The following is an 18,522-nucleotide window of genomic DNA, read 5'->3' on the forward strand; positions in this document are numbered from 1 at the left end:
CAACCACACCGAAGAACCTGCCAATATCCCTAACTTATTGTGAGTAGTGTATGTGCCTAGTTGGTCATTCCGACTTCAGTGAATTTATTTTCTTCTCCACCTCCATGACACAATGGGATGATACACTTTGAGGAAGCCATCATAGTGTTAGGATTCTCTGAAAAAAATAGAGGAATATGGGTATAATATGTATTGAGGTGTCTGTATAAATGAATATATCGTTACGGTTCGCGGTTAAGGATGTTGGTTTGCCGAGCGGAGGCACTGCGACCTAACAGTTTCCCCGATTCACCCGATTCACCCGAACGTTGGCCGTATCGCGCCACAGATATTCAATATGGAAAACTCTAAAGCGACCGAATGTAAAGAGGAAGAAGAAGACGTACAGAAGAGTAACGGTTATTATTTACACACACAAGCAAAAGGAGCAGTCACGGTTATATACAGGGAACATGGAAAAAGCAGGTGACACAGTGAAAATTACTAGCTTAACTATACAAGCTTAACTTATTCCCTGGACAGACCAAACAGAACAAACTCACGTACACGAATGGGGAATTGCAGAGTGGATTGGCTGGAAGGAGGTGTGTGGCTGGAGGGGAAGGAAGGCACGGAGCTGGCTGGAGCTTGATCTCGCACGGGATGTCGGGCTGGACCTCGACGGCCGCTGATGCCACCGATCCTGTCGTGTGCGTGGGATCACGGGTCGGAGCTGCTTGGTGGAGCCAAGCCAACGCTGCTGGTGGGGGGTCTGGCATGACGGGTTCTCTCTCCCTCTCTCACCAACTCCAGGACTCTTTCTCTCTCTTGGTCCAATCACTCCTCACCACCGACAACTCAACGCAACTACTGACCACTCAACGCAACCACTGACCACCACTGATGACCAACCCAGCTCTTTCCAAAACCACACAACTCAGCTCTTTGCAACTTCTTGCGCGCGCGCCTTTATAGCGCCTCCGTCGATTAAGCCGCCGGCTTTTACGACACGCCCATCGGTGTGCTCACCTCGGCCCTGGTTGGTCGCGCGACCCTCTGGCTCCGCCCTTGATGACGACGGGCGGGCATGCCTTTCTTCCCCAACCCGAGCACATGTTCAATGGCGGCTTTGGGGCGAAAACAACCCACAGCTGTAACAAACTGGCAAACTGCCCAGTGCAGTTGGCAATGGAGACTTGGAGGGGATGTAATTGGCCATTGAGGCTTGGCAATGATGAAAGGGGATCTACTCTTATTTCACTTGGTGCAATGGAGTATTTCAATTAATGGGAGACACAGCCTTACCCTAGTACACAGAATAAGGAAATAAACTACTGAACAGGGATATTATAGTGTCCTTCAATGTATGCTTTATGGAATTAACTACCGGAACGCCCTTTGACCTTTATACACACTGGAGCAAGGAGGGCTCAGAATCAAGCAATGTTACACAACAATTTACCACAATACAACTCAATAAAAAAATACAATCCTCATATCCGCAACAATATATATATATTATATATCGGTATATATCGGCCAGGTATATACAGTCACGTGAAAAAGTAAGTACACCCCTACATTTATCACAACTTCAAATACCTAAAATTAGAATCGGGTGCAGCAGCTCAGGTGCAAATGATTAGAACATCGTTAGACAGGATCTTGGAGGAACCTGTCTTATTTAAACCTCAGACATTTAGTTTGGTTTGCTCTTTGTTGTTGAAGTGTGCGGCGTCACCATGCCGAGATCAAAAGAGCTCTCTGACGTCTTCAGAAAGAAGGTTATAGATGCCTACGAGTCTGGGAAGGGATTTAAAAAGATCTCCAAACAATTTGATATCAATCATTCGACTGTCCGGAAGATCATCTGCAAGTGGAGAAGATTCCAAAAAACTGCCAACTTGTTCAGGCCAGGCCGCCCCAGCAAGTTCAGCCTGAGAGCAGACCGCAGGATGCTGAAAGAAGTCTCTAAGAACCCCAGAATGTCATCACGGGACCTACAGGTCGCTCTTGCCACTGTTGATGTCAAAGTGCACGAGTCTACCATTAGAAAGAGGCTGCACAAATTTGATCTACATGGGAGGTGTGCCAGGAGGAAACCTTTGCTGTCCAGAAAGAACATCAGGGCAAGACTAAAGTTTGCCAATGAACACCTAGGCAAAGACCGGCACCTCTGGAACAATGTGCTCTGGACAGATGAGTCAAAGGTAGAGCTATTTGGCCACAGTACCAGAATACATGTTTGGCGAAAACCAAAGACAGTATATGATCACAAGAACCTGATACCAACTGTAAAGCATGTTGGTGGAAATATTATGGTTTGGGCAGCTTTGCTGCATCAGGGCCTGGGCAGCTCACCATCATAGAATCCATTATGAATTCTTCATTGTACCAGAGGGTGCTTGAGGATAATGTGAGGCCATCTGTCGGAAGTTTAAGCTCAACTGAAGGTGGACCTTGCAACTTGACGATGACCTTAAACATACCAGTAAATCCACCAAGGAATGGCTGAAAAGAAAGAAATGGAGGGTTCTGGAATGGCCAAGTCAAAGCCCAGATCTAAATCCCATCAATATGTTGTGGGGGGATTTGAAACTATCTGTGCATGCAAGAAATCCCTCAAACATCGCACAGCTGAAATAATTCTGCATGGAGGAGTGGGCAATAATTTCTCCCAGTCGATGTCAGAGACTGGTAGACAGTTATAAGAAACGCCTACTTGAGGATGTTTCTGCCAAAGGGGGCAATACCACCTATGACCCTCGACATATCACGTGCCTTCGATACGGTCTGGTACCCCGCTCTGCTCACCAAACCCTCCTCCTTTGGTATCCATGGAAATCTCCACGCATGGCTGGCGGACTTCCTCTCTAGTCGTAGTCAACGTGTGGCGCTGAATGGGTTTCTCTCATCTCCTCTTCCTGTTCAGGCTGGAGTTCCCCAAGGCAGTGTTCTGGGCCCTGTGCTTTTTCTGGTCTTCATCAATGATCTCTCTGACTCTCTTGAGAAATCCTCTCTATCTCTTTGCTGATGACTCCACTCTCTGCCGCTCCATTCCTCATCCCTCAGATCGGCAGTCTGCAGCTTCCTCACTCTCTGCAGACCCTGAGAAAATCACAGACTGGGCAAACAAGTGGAACATGTCTTTCAATCCTGACAAATCTCACACTCTTACGATGTCTCTCCGAAAAGACCGACTGGACAACCCTCCCATCTACTTTCTGAATAATCCTCTCCAAGAAGTTCTGTCACTCAAGCTTTCTGGTCTCACTATCTGCCATTTAATCTGTCCTGGGAAAAGCACATTTCCAAGCTGGCCTCCAAAGCCATTCGCCCGCTGGGCATCCTCCGTCGTGCGAAGTCCTTCCTTGGCACACCTGAGCTCCTCACCACATACAAGGCTTTCATCCGCAGCTCAATGGAGTACTGCTCTCCCCTCTGGGCTGGTGCTCCTGCCTCACACCTAGCTCATCTTCACGCTGTTGAAACCAAAGCGTTCCGAATCATTGGAATCTCCCGCGATGACGCTATCTCCGAGGGTCTTTCACTTAATCACCGCAGGCAGGTTGGTGGTCTTTCCGTCTTCTACCGACCCCTCTCTGGCCTTGATCCCCCAGCTCTCTCTGTGCTCTGTCCCCCAAATATTCCTACAGGTCGCACAAGATCTGCCAGCAACCCTCTGATGGTTAAACTGCCGAAATCTCGGCTCTCTGCTCACCTTCACTCCTTCATTCCTCATTTCTCCCGCCTCTGGAACAAACTCGCTCACTCTCTTCAATCCCACTCCTCCCTCCAGGTCTTTAAAATGGCTGTTCACCACCATCTCTTATCTTCCCCAATCCAAAACCTTGATAGTAGTGTAATAATGTTGCTTCTGGGACACCTCCGTTTAACATGGGAAATCCCTATCTAATGTCATTTACCCCCTTGTCTTTTTCAAAAATCATAAACACCTCTATTTCTCCCACCCTCATCTTTATGAACCTTTTGTCTGTGGTACCTATCCTTAATGTTGTTCATTAGACCACTCAAACACTACAAATATTTGTTTTCTCTTATAGACCTATCATCCTTCTTCTACATATCATCTGGCAGATTAATCTTTGACCCATTCACTTCCATATTGCCCCTAAAGACCTCTATTTCTCTCACCCTGTTCTTTACGAACCTTCTAACCTTTTGACATGTTATCCTTATTCATTAGACTACTTAAACACCTGTGATCCTTCTGACCTTATGGACCTTTTAACCTTTTACTCTTAATATCATCTGGTGAATATAACCCACTCAAACAACGACCCTACAAATATTTGTTTATGTGTGGGAAATAATTTAATTCTCCTACAACTCTCCTCACCGTCTAATACATTAACAAAAAATATGTTTGAGTTTGGTTCTTTATTAAGATATTTTAACTGAGCTAAGATAAAATGGTAAACCTCCCTCAATGTTCTTATTTGAGCGCCTCCAGTGCCACATACCATTTTTAAATTAAAGTATATATTTTCCTGACAACCATCAAAGTTTTCCGTCCACTCAAAAATATTTCCATCTTTTTTACCCAATTCACCGGTATTTAAATTAATTCTCTTATTTGTTTTGTGAACTTTTTTACCAGTTGCCTTTTCAATTATACCTATTTGATATTTTTCACATTCATTATGTTTTCCATTTATATACCAAGGTTGATTACACCTCCACTCTTTAGTCTGGTTGATACTTGGTTCTATCATTTATATAATAGTAAAAAAGGCGGCGGTAGCCCGTTAAAATCCCCCCCCCCCCCTTTTTAACTTATCACTTATATATATCTTATCACTTATATATATCTTATCACTTATGTATATCTTATCACTTATATATATCTTATCACTTATATATATCTTATCACTTATATACTTATATAACCATAAGGGAGACTATCAATTCCATTTTCTAAAATAAACCTCTTATCATCAAAAGCCCCCAATGCTTTCTTATTTATCTCTTCTGAATATAATTGATGTTTATAACTTCTTATTCCATTAATCTTTCTAAACTCTTCTTTCTTTGTTGTTAAACAGTTATAATAATCCTTAAAGTTTATTGTTTCTTTAATAACATTTTTCTTTACACCTTTTAACTTCTTATCAGTCTTTTCAACGTTATTCACAATGTATTTATAAGCATAAGCCTTTGACCTCAATCCCACAAATTCACTCATAACATTTCCTCCTAATTCATCCTTGAACTTTCCAATCACCTTTTTATTTTTAGAAGAGAACAACTCACTCTCTGGACTGTAATTACTCGTGTCATAGATATTAATGTCTCTTTTCATGTCTGAATAAACATCGTTGGTATTAATTTTCAAAATAAAACTATCTGTATCCATATAAAGTAGATTAACATCATTTTGATATTTCTTCCTCAAGTTATTATAAAAGTAATCATACATTAATGACTTTGATAAATCAAGAATTGTTGTTCCAATATAAATAGGTTTGTTCATTTCAATACTCTCTTTAATCAAATGGATCGCACAAAAGTTCTCAGTAAAGACCTCAGCTCGAGTAAAACTCGGTCTATTAATTAATTTTGATGCTTGTTCCCAAGATGTTGATAGTCTGATATTTTGTCTTTTCCTCACATTCTCCATAGTCTTACCAAAGACCGCATTATTCATTAATTTATAAAAGTCTTTCTCAAAATCTGTTTTTGACTCTGTTCTTCTTTGTGTATTAAAATCAATGTACCCCTTTAACCAATGACTTTGATTGAACTTTAGAACCCTATGGATCTTCTCTACTCTTAGACCTTTTGATAAATATTGTCGCAAATTTCTTTGGTGTAGAACATAATTTTTCTTGTTATATAATGTAGTAAGTAATTTTTCTGTTGATTCACCTATATCAAACGATCGTTGATAATCACTCAACCATTCTTTCTTTGGACTTTCTTTCTCACAAGCAAATGGGAGATCTTTGTGTAGGTTATGGAGTTCCTCTGGATATTTTAAATCAATTTCAAAATAATAACCAACTTTTTCTTCATCCAATTCTTTTTGTGTAGAGATACATACATCTTGTAAAACGTTTTTGTAGGCTTTTTCCTTTACCCATCTAAGTTTTCCATAAGGAAGAGCCTGAGACATTGCCCAGCCATACAGGTTGTTCGCGTCATAGTACATCAAGTAAGAACTCTCTTTCGTTGGATCATAATTTGGAAGATATTTGTTATTTGCTTTTGCGTATCTACTCGAGCAGACTTGTGAAATTCCACCTCTTTTTGCCTTTTCAATCATCAAAAGCATATCAACATCGATTAATCAAATCCAAATCTTGTTTTGTCATTTTCAACATCGCACTCCAGGCCAATCCAGGTGCTGTGTAGTAGTGAGCAGGATCCAATCCATATCCAGTGCGACAAACAGATCTAAAGGCTTCAAATACATCGGCCAATAAAAGCACATCAGTTTTGAGATACAAATCGTGATACTCGCCAAGATTCTTGATGTTATATTTTTCCCAAACATTTTGTGCGTGTACATAATCTTTATCAGATATATGACTATTATTTAATTTGTTATAGAAATTTTCTTTTGAAGGAAGTTGTGTTTCATTGAATCTCTCAAATGAGTCCATATAGTCATAGGGGTAAATTCCCTTTTGTGTTAGAAAATCTTTATCTAAAAAATACTCTGAAAGACATGGAAACTCTTTTAGATTTTGAACCAAGTTAACCAATGGACTTGCCATGAATTTAAATGTATCAAGAAATCTGATATGAGTAATAGGAGATGTGTGAATTGTTTTTGTGAATGAAATGTATTTCTGATCCGTGTTTGGAATTGCTGAGATACTTCCAGAAGTCTTTGAGAGTTCCTTGATAAATAGATGTGTATCATAATGAGCGTTGTTATGAAGAAAGACAGGAATGAAAGAGGGGAGTTGATAATTAATATTACAACTTTGATGAGCCGGACCTCTATATTTACCAGTGAGATGACAATGGTCTCTAACCTTTAGACCTTTACCAATTTTCTCCTCACAAATATGACAGACATTGTTTTTTATAAATTCCCTTTTTTCTTTACTTGTTAAGGACATTGGTTTATTGGTTTCTCTCATTATCTTGGTTAATCAAACACAGTCTTTTTCTAGTCGTTTCACAAACTCCTCTGGGGTATTTGAGCCTCTATACATCTCTAACTTGTTATATTTATCACCAACGGATGATTTGATATAATAACAAAAACCACAAGGAGTATGTTTTTGATATTTATTTGTGTATGATTCTTTTGGATCTTGAGAAGCAGTATCAATTTTTTCTAAAATACTTTCAAAATCAGCATATATAACAAATGGATGTTTGATCTTTTTATTTTCATCTTTGAATGTGATCTTTGAGCCTTCTTTAGGCATATTGATTACCGTTGATTTATGTTCGCCACAATAATTTGAATGTTTATCTAATCTTTCTTGTGAATTGAAGAAGTTAAGACAACGCAAACAAATATATATTTTATTTGTTCTCTTACAGACTTGTGGTTTTATTAATTTAGCAATATCTTTGATGTATGTATAATGTGAATTTTCGTCTGAATTAAAATATAGAAGATTAATATGAGTTTGTTTACAATTGTCAGAAAGCTTTAAAACCTGAATGTTGTTTGTTTCTGTTAGACCATAAACATTAACTGATAAATTATTCATCTTTTCAAATTTAGGAATATCATTTAAAGTCATCGGAAACTTTACATCTTTTGTATTTAATGTATTCTCATATTTTTTATAATGAGATACTCTTTCATCATGAAAATGTGGAGGATGTAAGTGTGCTAAAATAGACCAGAGAAAACATTTATTGTCTTTATTTTTGATATTGATAACTGCTTTTCTATTTTTGATAACACTGGGTAAATCAATGTAAGAAGAAGCTTTTAGAGGATCTGATTTAAGAATATGAATGTCTATGTAAATAATTTTTCCTATATTGAATCCACTTCCTACGATTGAATTATCCACATCTTGCTCTTGTTTAATAAGTTCATCATAGACTCCTGATGTTTTAAAATCTTGATATGAAGATATAAAGTGTGGCTCAGTCCTCATGTATGGTGCATCTATAACTCCTTCATCCTTTGTCATTTCTAATTTTACTCCCATATAAAATTTAAGTGGTTTCATTTCCTTTAGTGTTTTTTCAATCAACGTTTGAACAGCAGGTTTAACTATTTCTACAGCATCAACTATAGACTCTGGTTCAGGAGGTTTGAAGTTAAAGACTCTTATTTTAATATGTCCTTTGAATGCTCCATCAGAGTTTTTAGTTGTGATAAAATTTGATAAATGTAGATTTGTTTTAAGATGTATTTTGAAGCCTTTCTTGAGGATATTTTTATTACATGTAGAACAGTGTTTTGTTTCAGGTGGAAGAGGGGAAAGTTTGTTAAAAATGTTGTATGTATGTTTTGCGGTGAGAATATGTTGTTTATAATATTTTACTTCCTTCTCGCAAGTATCACAATAAACCATATTTATAGCGTGAGAAAACGTGGTGTTTTATATATATCACTGTGCTTAAAATAAAACACTTTTGAGCTTTACAGCTCCGTTTTATATATATCGCTGTGCTTAAACTAAAACACTTTTTCACTCAGAATCATCTAAGTCATAACTATCACATGAATACTCAGAATCATACTCAGAGTCATCAATAAAGCTACTCTCATAACTATCATTTGAGCACAAACTATTAGTATCATAACTATCATCTGTGTTCAATGAAATACTATCATCACCAGCGTCCAAGTTCAATGAAATACTATCATCACTATCGTCCGAGTTCAATGAAATAGTAAAATCTTCACTGCTGTATTGACTCATATTTAATTAGCAAGAAAAATATTCCCATCAATATCTATATACTTTCTTTCATTAACAGATTCAATCTCTACAATTTTTATATCAAAAGTTATCTTTAAATAATCTCTAACTATCATAGAACGAAATGACATTTCACCAGAAATATTAACATCATTCATTTTACTTAGATCTACACCCTTTGGATTATTAAAGAAAATACAAATGTCTCCTCGAGAATTATTAATGGTCTTATCATTCTTTTTCAAAGTATCGTGGTCAATCACTTTTTCAAGCTTTGAATAAATTGCCAGGAGTAGAGGAGAAACTTTTGTTAGATTTACTTTAATGGATGTCTTTCCAGGTATAGTTAGAGCTCTTCCTTTAAATGAAATAGAGGGGCTCATGTTATTTTCCATAACTGGTTTTACCCAAAAATTTCCATATTTATCTTTGTTCAATTTAACATCTTTGACATATTTTTCTATATCTTCCACCGAAGTAGAGATTGATTGAAATTTGTCTTTTGTGCTTTGAAACATTGTATTTATTAATGAATAAACTTGCGTTTAGTTTAAGTAAAAATTTACCACATAAATATGATAAGTTCTGAAGGATATTTAGAATTTCCAGACTCTCCATATGATAAATTAGAGAATTGTCCGGCTTGTGATAGAGTGGGGCTTAATGATGAGGATTCATATAAACAATGTTTATTCTGTGATTATATTCTAATTAATGATAATAAGAAATATAAAAAAACATATAACTCTTTTAAATTAGAACCAAAAATGAATTACTTTACAAGATTAATAAGAGAGATGAATGTTAAGCATTATGGTGATAATACACCATTTCTTACAAGGAAAGAGACTCTTTGTATTGAGGAAATGTATAAGGGTTTAATGATATTTATTATTCAAAATAATTTTAATGGAAATGTTAATACAAGATACTACATAAATAAAATAATGAATTATTTTGAAATTAAACCCGAACTCAGGATAAAATATAGAGTTTCTAAAATAGCTCAAAAAAAGTTGGATGACTTGTTTTCCAAATATATAAATGAATGATTTTTTACCCGTTTGGGAAAATAAGATAAAATTTAATAACCATAAAAACATTCCAAATTCATTGAGATGTCTAATAGTTGGTTCAAGCGGATGTGGGAAAACCTGTTTACTTTTAAAGATGCTCCTTGGTCCTAATTTTTTAGATTATGATAATTTAATAATTTTTACAAAGTCAAGTTTTCAACCCGAGTATCAACTACTCTCACAGGGTTTTAATGCAGGTCTTAAAAAGGAAGACATTATCGGTTTATTTAAACTTCAAAACAAACTGAATGATTATAATATTGAAGATATAATACAATTATTTTGTGATACACAGAAATCAAAATCGAAACCCATAACTTGTATTCTCAGTGATAATACGGATGATATACCTTCACCTCAAGATTTAGATAAATCAAAAAAGAACCTCGTCATCTTTGATGATTGTGTTAATGAGAGAAACCAAACAGTAATGGATAGCTACTATACAAGAGGGAGACATTCTTCTTGTAATTGTATATATCTTAGTCAATCATATTTTCAACTCCCTCGACGCTCAATAAGAAACAATGCCAATACTTTTATTTTATTTAAGTTAAATTCAATAGATGTAAATAATTTTTGGAGAGATAATTGCTCTACGTTATGTAGTAAAAAAGAATTTGAAAATTATATGAAACACACGATTGGAAAATATAAATATATTGTTGTGAAACAAGATGAGATACTAAATGATATTTTTCAATAAATAAATACAGAAAATGAATACCGAAGAAAGAGAAAGAAAGTTTAAGGAACATCAACAATTAGTTTCAAAAGTTGTTAAACAACAGGAAGAGATAAAGAAGAAACGGAGACAGAAACTAACTGGTGAAGAAGCCTTTGAAAGAAAACAAGAGAAATTCTTTAAACCACTTTTGAAAACTCAACACTCACCTACAGTTCCCACGGTAGAATTTACTCCGAAAAAACTTCAAATGCTCAAAGATTTTAGTCAGATAACAAAACAAGAACTTGGTGAATTAGAATATGATGACGAGGGATTATTTCGGAAACTTGAGGAGGTAAATCAACCCCCTAATTATGTTGTGGAAGCTCTTCAAAACAATGAATATTCGGCGGGTTCAAAAACCAGAGCAGGTCTCATTCCAACAGAAGAACCAGCAGTGTTTCATCTTGTGGAAGAAAAGGTATTGATATTTAATGATGAATTGATGTTCTTGAGTTCTACTCAACCAAATGTTAAATTAACTCCAAGATTAATGTTTCTTCTAACAAACCCCGGATTCAGCGGTTCAAAATATTTTGAGGAACCACTTGATATGGAAAGAGAGGAAGATAGGGTATATATTGAGTTGTTAAATGCACTTGATTATGGAGTTTCTGTTGCTGGTAAAAGTAAGAAGAATGAGAAGGAGAAACATATTATTGATGCTTTAAGTAAACTTGGTTCAGGTGTTAGTTTTCTTCCAAATGACCCATCACAATTAGTTAATAGGCTATTATTGTTGTTAGGTAGTAAGAAGGCTGGAAACAACAATTGTTTTAATGAATCCTCAGCCATTTTAGATCAGTTGATGAATATGAAAATAATTAATAAATGTCAATACAAAGATATTTTATTAGATATTAAATAAGATGAGAAGCACAATTCTTAGTTTTAATTTCACAACGAGCGATTACACAGCTTCATTCCCTTACCCACTACAACTTGACCCCCTTACCTCATATGAGGCATCTTTATTGTCAATGGAAACTTATAATACCTTGTTTAATATCACAGAGAAAAACAACAAGTTTAGTTATAATCCAGGAAGTGGATATAAAACTATAACCGTTTCACCTGGAGCTTACGAGATTTCTCAAATATCTTCAGAAGTCTCTCGCCTTATGAAAGAAAAAGGTGATGAACCAAAAAATATTGTAATAGATATTCAAAAACACACTTCAAAATCAACTATTAAACTTAAAAATAATTATAAAGTTGATTTCACGATTGAAAATTCGTTTAGAGAGCTATTGGGTTTCTCTTCAAAAAAGATTGAAAATAACGGGACGTTTTACAGTGATAATGTTATCCAAATATCCTCCGGTATAAATTCAGTATTAATTCATTGTGATTTGATTGATGGTGCTTATAACGATGGAATAAGAACAAATACAATATTTTCATTCAGTGCATACTCAACCCCGATTGGTTATAAATTTAATATGGAACCAAAAAATCTTGTCTATTTACCTGTGTCAGGAAAAACCATATACAGAGTAAATTTTAGGATAACCGACCAAGATAATCGTATGATATCCTTTAATGATGAAATTATATCCATCAGAATTCACCTACGTGAAGTTTTTCAATAAATAAATAATGGTTATTGTGAGAAAACACGAGTTGGGAAAATATAAAATAATTACAGGGGAGGGCATGTTCCTTTCACCAGACTATACAAGGTATGTGGGTAGAGGATACTATAAACCTAAGAGACAACGAGGTGTAGGTCATCAATTTCGAAATAAAGGAGATGGGATAATTGATACTCTAATGGGTATTGGTTCAACCATCCTTAAACATAAAGACCTAATTGGTTCAACTGCTTCTGCCGTGGGCTCCGTTGCGGGTGCTATAAAGAGTATAAAAGATGCTCAAAAGGAGTCTCATAAATTACAAGCAATCAAAGAAATAAAAAAAGGTAAAACTCAACTATCTTCACAAGAACGACAAAAAATCATTAAAATACTTGGGTCAGGGTTTCAACAATTTTAATGCTATATAAATACAAGTATGGAAGCGATTGATAGTATCTATGATTTGGATGATACGATTATCATTTCAAACTCCACTAAAAAGGAAGACTATTTTAAGGTAAATGCTATAACAGGAACAGACTGGAATTCAAACGGAACAAAAAGTTTTGAAATAAATAATCAACAAACTTACTTGAATATAGCTGATAGTTTCTTGCTGTGTAAATTTAAATTCACTAAGGCTGCGAATAATACTAATGCTACACTCGTAAATGATTTCTTCTGGAAAATGTTTGACAGTGTCCGCCTGTATATTGGAACACAAGAGGTTGAAGCGGTTGATTATGTCTCTGCTACATCTGAAATGATGAAATTTACACTATATTCGTTTAGTGATAGAATGGGTAAGGGAGCTGTTGAAGGTTTTATTCCTGATATGTCAACGGGTACAAACGCAGACCCTGGTTATAATCAAAGGAAGTCAATGTATAATGATGACGCAAAAGCTGAGAATAGTTTTACCGTAGCAGTACCTCTGAAAGGTATATTTGGATTTTGTGATTATGATAAAGTTTTGTATGGGCTTAAAATTAGATTTCAACTACAAAGGAATGATAATGTAAATAGATTGCTTTTTGGGGATGAAAATGCTTTTGGAGAAAATAATAAATTTGTTATTAATGATTTGTGTTGGTATATCAGTGAATATACTCCTAATCTTAAAACGGAAGAGATGTTAAATAGAAGACTTAACTCAAAGAAACCGCTAAATGTATCATACCTTAAAAGAAGATGTCAACACGTTAAACTGGAACACACTACCTACACTTGGAATTTAGGTGTTCTTCAAGGAAAGCCACGATACCTCTGGCTCATTTTTAAAAAACCAGATGGAGAGGACGGTACTAATAAGAATAATGCCCTGAGTGATAATGCAAAGGTGAAACAACTTCGGGTTTCTCTTGATGGCACATTTTATCCGCGAGATAGATTGGAAATTGATTGGGAAAAAAATGATTATGCGGAAGCCTACAAGTCCTACCAAAAGGTGTGTGAAAGTAATGGTAATAATGATCCTATTTTGGATATGGTTGCGTTTCAAAAACTTTATACAATCTACGCAATTGACCTGAGTTCTCAAAAGGAAACTAAAGTCTAATCGAGTGGATACTTCTCTATACATTGAAAGAGGGGAGAGTGAAGAGGTTAATGCATATTGTTTGCTTTTGGAGGAAACAGAATTACAGATTAATACAGATAATGGTGTTATGATTAATATCACATAGGTTTTTTCTCATAAATAAATGGTTGGGGTATATGTTAATCAAATCAATCTTAATAAATTAACATCTTGTATTCAAAATCAAAAGCCTTGTATTATTAATGTTAATACAATTCAAAGAAAAGGAGCTGTAAGAATTGATGTTTTACTCACACACACACAAGTAAAAACACTAAATGATGTTGGATCACTTAAAATTAAAATGACGAAACCTATGTTAAAGAAATATTCAATAGACGAGTCAAGAGGAGGATTTCTCCCGTTTCTAATTCCTTTATTTGCTGGTTTAAGTGCGGCGGGAGCATTGACTGGTGGTATTTCAGCAGCGGTAAAAACTGCTAACGAAAGGAAGGCACAACTAAAAGCTCAAAAAGAATTGGAAAGACATAACAAGGAGTTGGAGAAACAAATTAGTGGAAGTGGTGTAATTGTAGATTTTGCTCAAAAACTTGAAAGTCTACCTGATAAAGCTAGATTGTTGGTTGGAGATATGCTTTCCTCTATCGCTCAAGCGGGTGTTAAACTAACTAAACGGGGTAATGGATTGTATCTTTCTCATAAATAAATGGATAAATGGTTTAAACAATTTGGAAAGAATACAACGTCAAATATAGAACTAGCTAAGTATTGTAAAACACTAAAAATTGATAATGTGGTTATTTGTATGAGAGATGAATTAACACATATAAATAAGAATACAAAGAATATTATTATGAATTTAGACACACAGAATGGTTCTCATTGGGTTTGTATTCATAATAGTCAGGATAAATATTATTTTGATAGTTATGGTATGCCACCACCTGTTGAAGTAATACAATTCTTACAGAATGGTGTTTATCAAACATTCCAAGTTCAAGAAATTAATTCTAAATGTTGTGGCCAATTATGTTTATATGTATTATTTCAACTCAACAATAATGAAAATTTTTATGATATCATTTTTTATCTAATATAAATGACCTATGTTGGAAAAGATGGTTCTATCTTTGGAAAATCCTCTCAGGATATTGATTTATCAAATTATTATACAAAGGCACAGGCTGAACGACAAAAATATAGTGTAAGTAAAAATATTAATATGAAGAATACTTATAAATTAATCAATTATCCAAACCCTACAGATGCGAATGACTTGATTAGATTCAGTGATTTATCACAATATATATCTTTAAAGAAAACAGCACGTTTTGTGAAACAAGTAAAATTTACAACCACAACACCTGGTTATACTGACCATACACCTTTCCTCATTGAATTTAACTACCTGCTTACAATTAAATTTTATAAAGAAGGACATTTAGTTAATATGCGAATTAATAAATGGGGGTATGATATGCCTGATTTAGGGTATAATTGGTCTTTTTCAATAAACATAGAAGACCTACATGATTTAAATCAGTCTCGTAAAGAAGAATATTATCCACTTGGTGAAGATAAGGATTTATGTGGAAGTACAATTAGTAAACAACAAATACGTGATTTTAAGAAAATAAAAATTTATGATAGTATAGCGATGGTTCGCATGACAAAGAAGGAAGGTAATGAGATAAGGATAGAAAGCCGAGGAATACAAACCGATTTGGTAGTGGGAAGATGGGGTGGTATTACCTGTCATAATATTAATCTCACATATATTTCTGATACATAAATGGCAGGAAGAAGACTACAAGAGAATTATAATTTTTGTATTCAAGGATACCTACAAGAAAAGGGTGCTCGGTATTACATACCTTATGATTTGGAGCATATACATGGGAATTTTGTCATAAAAAACTGGCCTTATACTGATATTGTTAAACCCACAAATAGAGACTTGTTTAAAATATTAAATAAAAATGAACTTCTCAAAGTTATGAAATATAAAACTCTTTTAGAAATCGTCAACAAATCTTATTGGTATCCTATTATGAGAAAAATAATTATAGATACAAGAATATCTCAAAATCCAGATGAGTATATGTATAATATTCTTTGGGGTTCAAACTCAAGGGTAGCAAGGGATGAGGAAGGAGTTGAAGAAGAGAAGGAGGAAAGAGAGAAAAAGGAGAAGGAGGAAAGGGAGAGGGAGGAGAAGGAGGAGAGGGAGAAAAAGGAGGAGGAGAGGGAGAAAAAGGAGGAGGAGAGGGAGAAAAAGGAGAAGGAGGAGAGGGAGGAAAGGGAGCAAAGAGAGAGGGAGGAAAAATATAAAAAGATGGAAATCAGTGAGATTCGTAAAAGATTGAGTGTATTACAGCAAATAAATCAATCTCAATGCACAGAAGAGGAAATTAAAGAATTAACAACTCTTATGAAGATAATGGTTTCAAAAATAACAACGTTAATGTCTTCAATTTCAGGGAGGAGATTTAAACGAGAAAGTGGTGAAGAAGAAGAAGAAGAAGGAAAAGATTATGTGATTGATGATGTTGGTGTCATTGACTTTAGTTAGTTTTTATTTGTAAATAAATGGAGGAGAGAGTGAAGGCATTCCTTAGGATTCTTTATGTTTTAAAAATAAAGATTGAAATGTATATGTTGAAAACCAAAAAGGTTTTGATACTCTGTCGGAATTTTTCTGATAAATAAATATGAGTTATTGTCTCAAATGTAAAAAGAAAACTAAATCTAAAAATATCTCTTATGTTAAAGCTAAAAATAATAGAGTTTATCAAAAAGGAATATGTCAAGTGTGTGGCTCTAAAAAGTGCCAATTCATATCTCCTAAAAGTGGAGGAGACATACAAAAGTTTCTGTCAGGAAGTAAATTTACAACAACTGGAATTCCAGGGGAATTACACCTTCCAGGGTATTCTTTCTGTGGTCCAGGAACAAACTTGGATAAAAGATTAGATAAGGCTGACAATCCTAAACCTTGGTCTAAACCTACAAATAGGGTTGACGAAGTGTGTATGAAGCATGATATTGCTTATGGAAATACCACTACGTTGACTGAAAAACATAAAGCCGACAGCGAAATGTTGTATAATTTGTCTTTGATACAAAATCCAACGTTGAGAGAGAAAGTTGATAGGTTTATTGTGAGAAATTTGATAAATGCTAAATTGAAACTTGGTCTTGGTTATTCCTCAAAAAACTATTAGGCTCTAATGATGTCATCAAGACTGAGGAGCTTTTGGCTGACGAATTACACAAACCTATAATCACAAAGTTTAAAAGAAGGAAGGTTTATTCTAAATACACCGACCACATATGGTCTGCTGATTTAATTGAATTGAATAATGACAGGGGATACAGGTATGCTTTAACCGTTATTGATTTGAGGAGTAGATTTGCCTGGGTTGTCCCTTTAAAAAATAAAAGGGGTGATACTTTAATGTTAGCCTTTAAGCTAATATTTGATCGGGATAAAAGGAAACCAAAGAAGTTATGGACTGATGAGGGAACAGAGTTCTATAACAAAATATTCATGAAATTTCTTAATGGGAAGGGTATTAAATTATACAGCACCTTTAATGAAGGAAAAGCAGTTGTTATTGAGCGTTTTAATCGTACTTTGAAAGAGAGACTACATAAAAAATTCACACAACTCGGTTCTCAAAAATGGGTGTATTTAATTCAGGATATTGTAGATAATTACAATAATACAGTTCATTCATCAACAAAATCAAAACCATCGGAAACATTTACAAAATTAGAATATGAAAAGGAGATTAATTTGAGAAAGCCCAAGTTTAAAGTTGGTGATATTGTAAGAATATACAAATGGAAAAGTCATTTTGAGAAAGGTTATACACAAAAATGGACTCGTGAATTATTTAAAATCATTGATGTAATGGATACAGTCCCTTGGACCTACAAATTATATGATTTAAATGGAGAAGAAATCTTGGGTTCATTTTACTCACAAGAATTACAAAAAACACAAGTAAGCAGTTAATACCCTTGAAAATAATAAATAAATAAATAAAATGTAATGGGGATACGTTTTTAAATCTGTGAACCCCAAACACAGAATCCCACAACTTTTTAGTTGGGGCTTAACTTTTGTGTGTGTATAATGGGGATACGTTTTTAAATCTGTGAACCCCAAACACAGAATCCCACAACTTTTCAGTTGGGGCTTAACTTTTGTGTGTGTATAATGGGGATACGTTTTTAAATCTGTGAACCCCAAACACAGAATCCCACAACTTTTCAGTTGGGGCTTAACTTTTGTGTGTGTATAATGGGGATACGTTTTTAAATCTGTGAACCCCAAACACAGAATCCCTCAACTTTCCAGTTGGGGCTTAACTTTTGTGTATGTGTGAGTGAGTCATAATAATATACAAACCCTAACCCAACCCCATCCCTAACCCAACCCCATCCCTAACCCAAACCCATCCCTAACCCAACCCCATCCCAAACCCAACCCCATCCCTAACCCAACCCCATCCCTAACCCAACCCATCCCCAACCCAACCCCATCCCATCCCAACCCCATCCCTAACCCAACCCCATCCCCAACCCAACCCCATCCCTAACCCAACCCCATCCCTAACCCAACCCCATCCCTAACCCAACCCCAACCCTCACATTCAAAATCCCAACCCTAACCCAATCCCATCCCGAACCCAACCCCAACCCTAACCCTCACATTCAAAATCCCAACCCTAACCCAACCCATCCC

At 35.3% G+C, this 18,522-nt stretch overlaps 1 protein-coding gene across 1 annotated transcript in view; it reads right to left on the reverse strand.

The window, feature by feature from the left end:
* Window positions 1–4,796: 4,796 nt before the first annotated feature.
* The window catches only part of LOC144891246 (uncharacterized), a 31,675-nt gene continuing 17,949 nt past the window's right edge, over window positions 4,797–18,522 (reverse strand). The window contains exon 2 of the mRNA XM_078773654.1: window positions 4,797–5,919. Within this exon, the coding sequence (XP_078629780.1) occupies window positions 4,874–5,919 (1,046 nt within the window). The 3' untranslated portion in view covers window positions 4,797–4,873. The remainder of the gene's footprint in view (window positions 5,920–18,522) is intronic.

The sequence above is a fragment of the Myxine glutinosa genome, chromosome 3, assembly GCF_964187855.1.
Source record: "Myxine glutinosa chromosome 3, kmMyxGlut1.1, whole genome shotgun sequence".
Lineage (NCBI taxonomy): Eukaryota > Metazoa > Chordata > Myxini > Myxiniformes > Myxinidae > Myxine > Myxine glutinosa.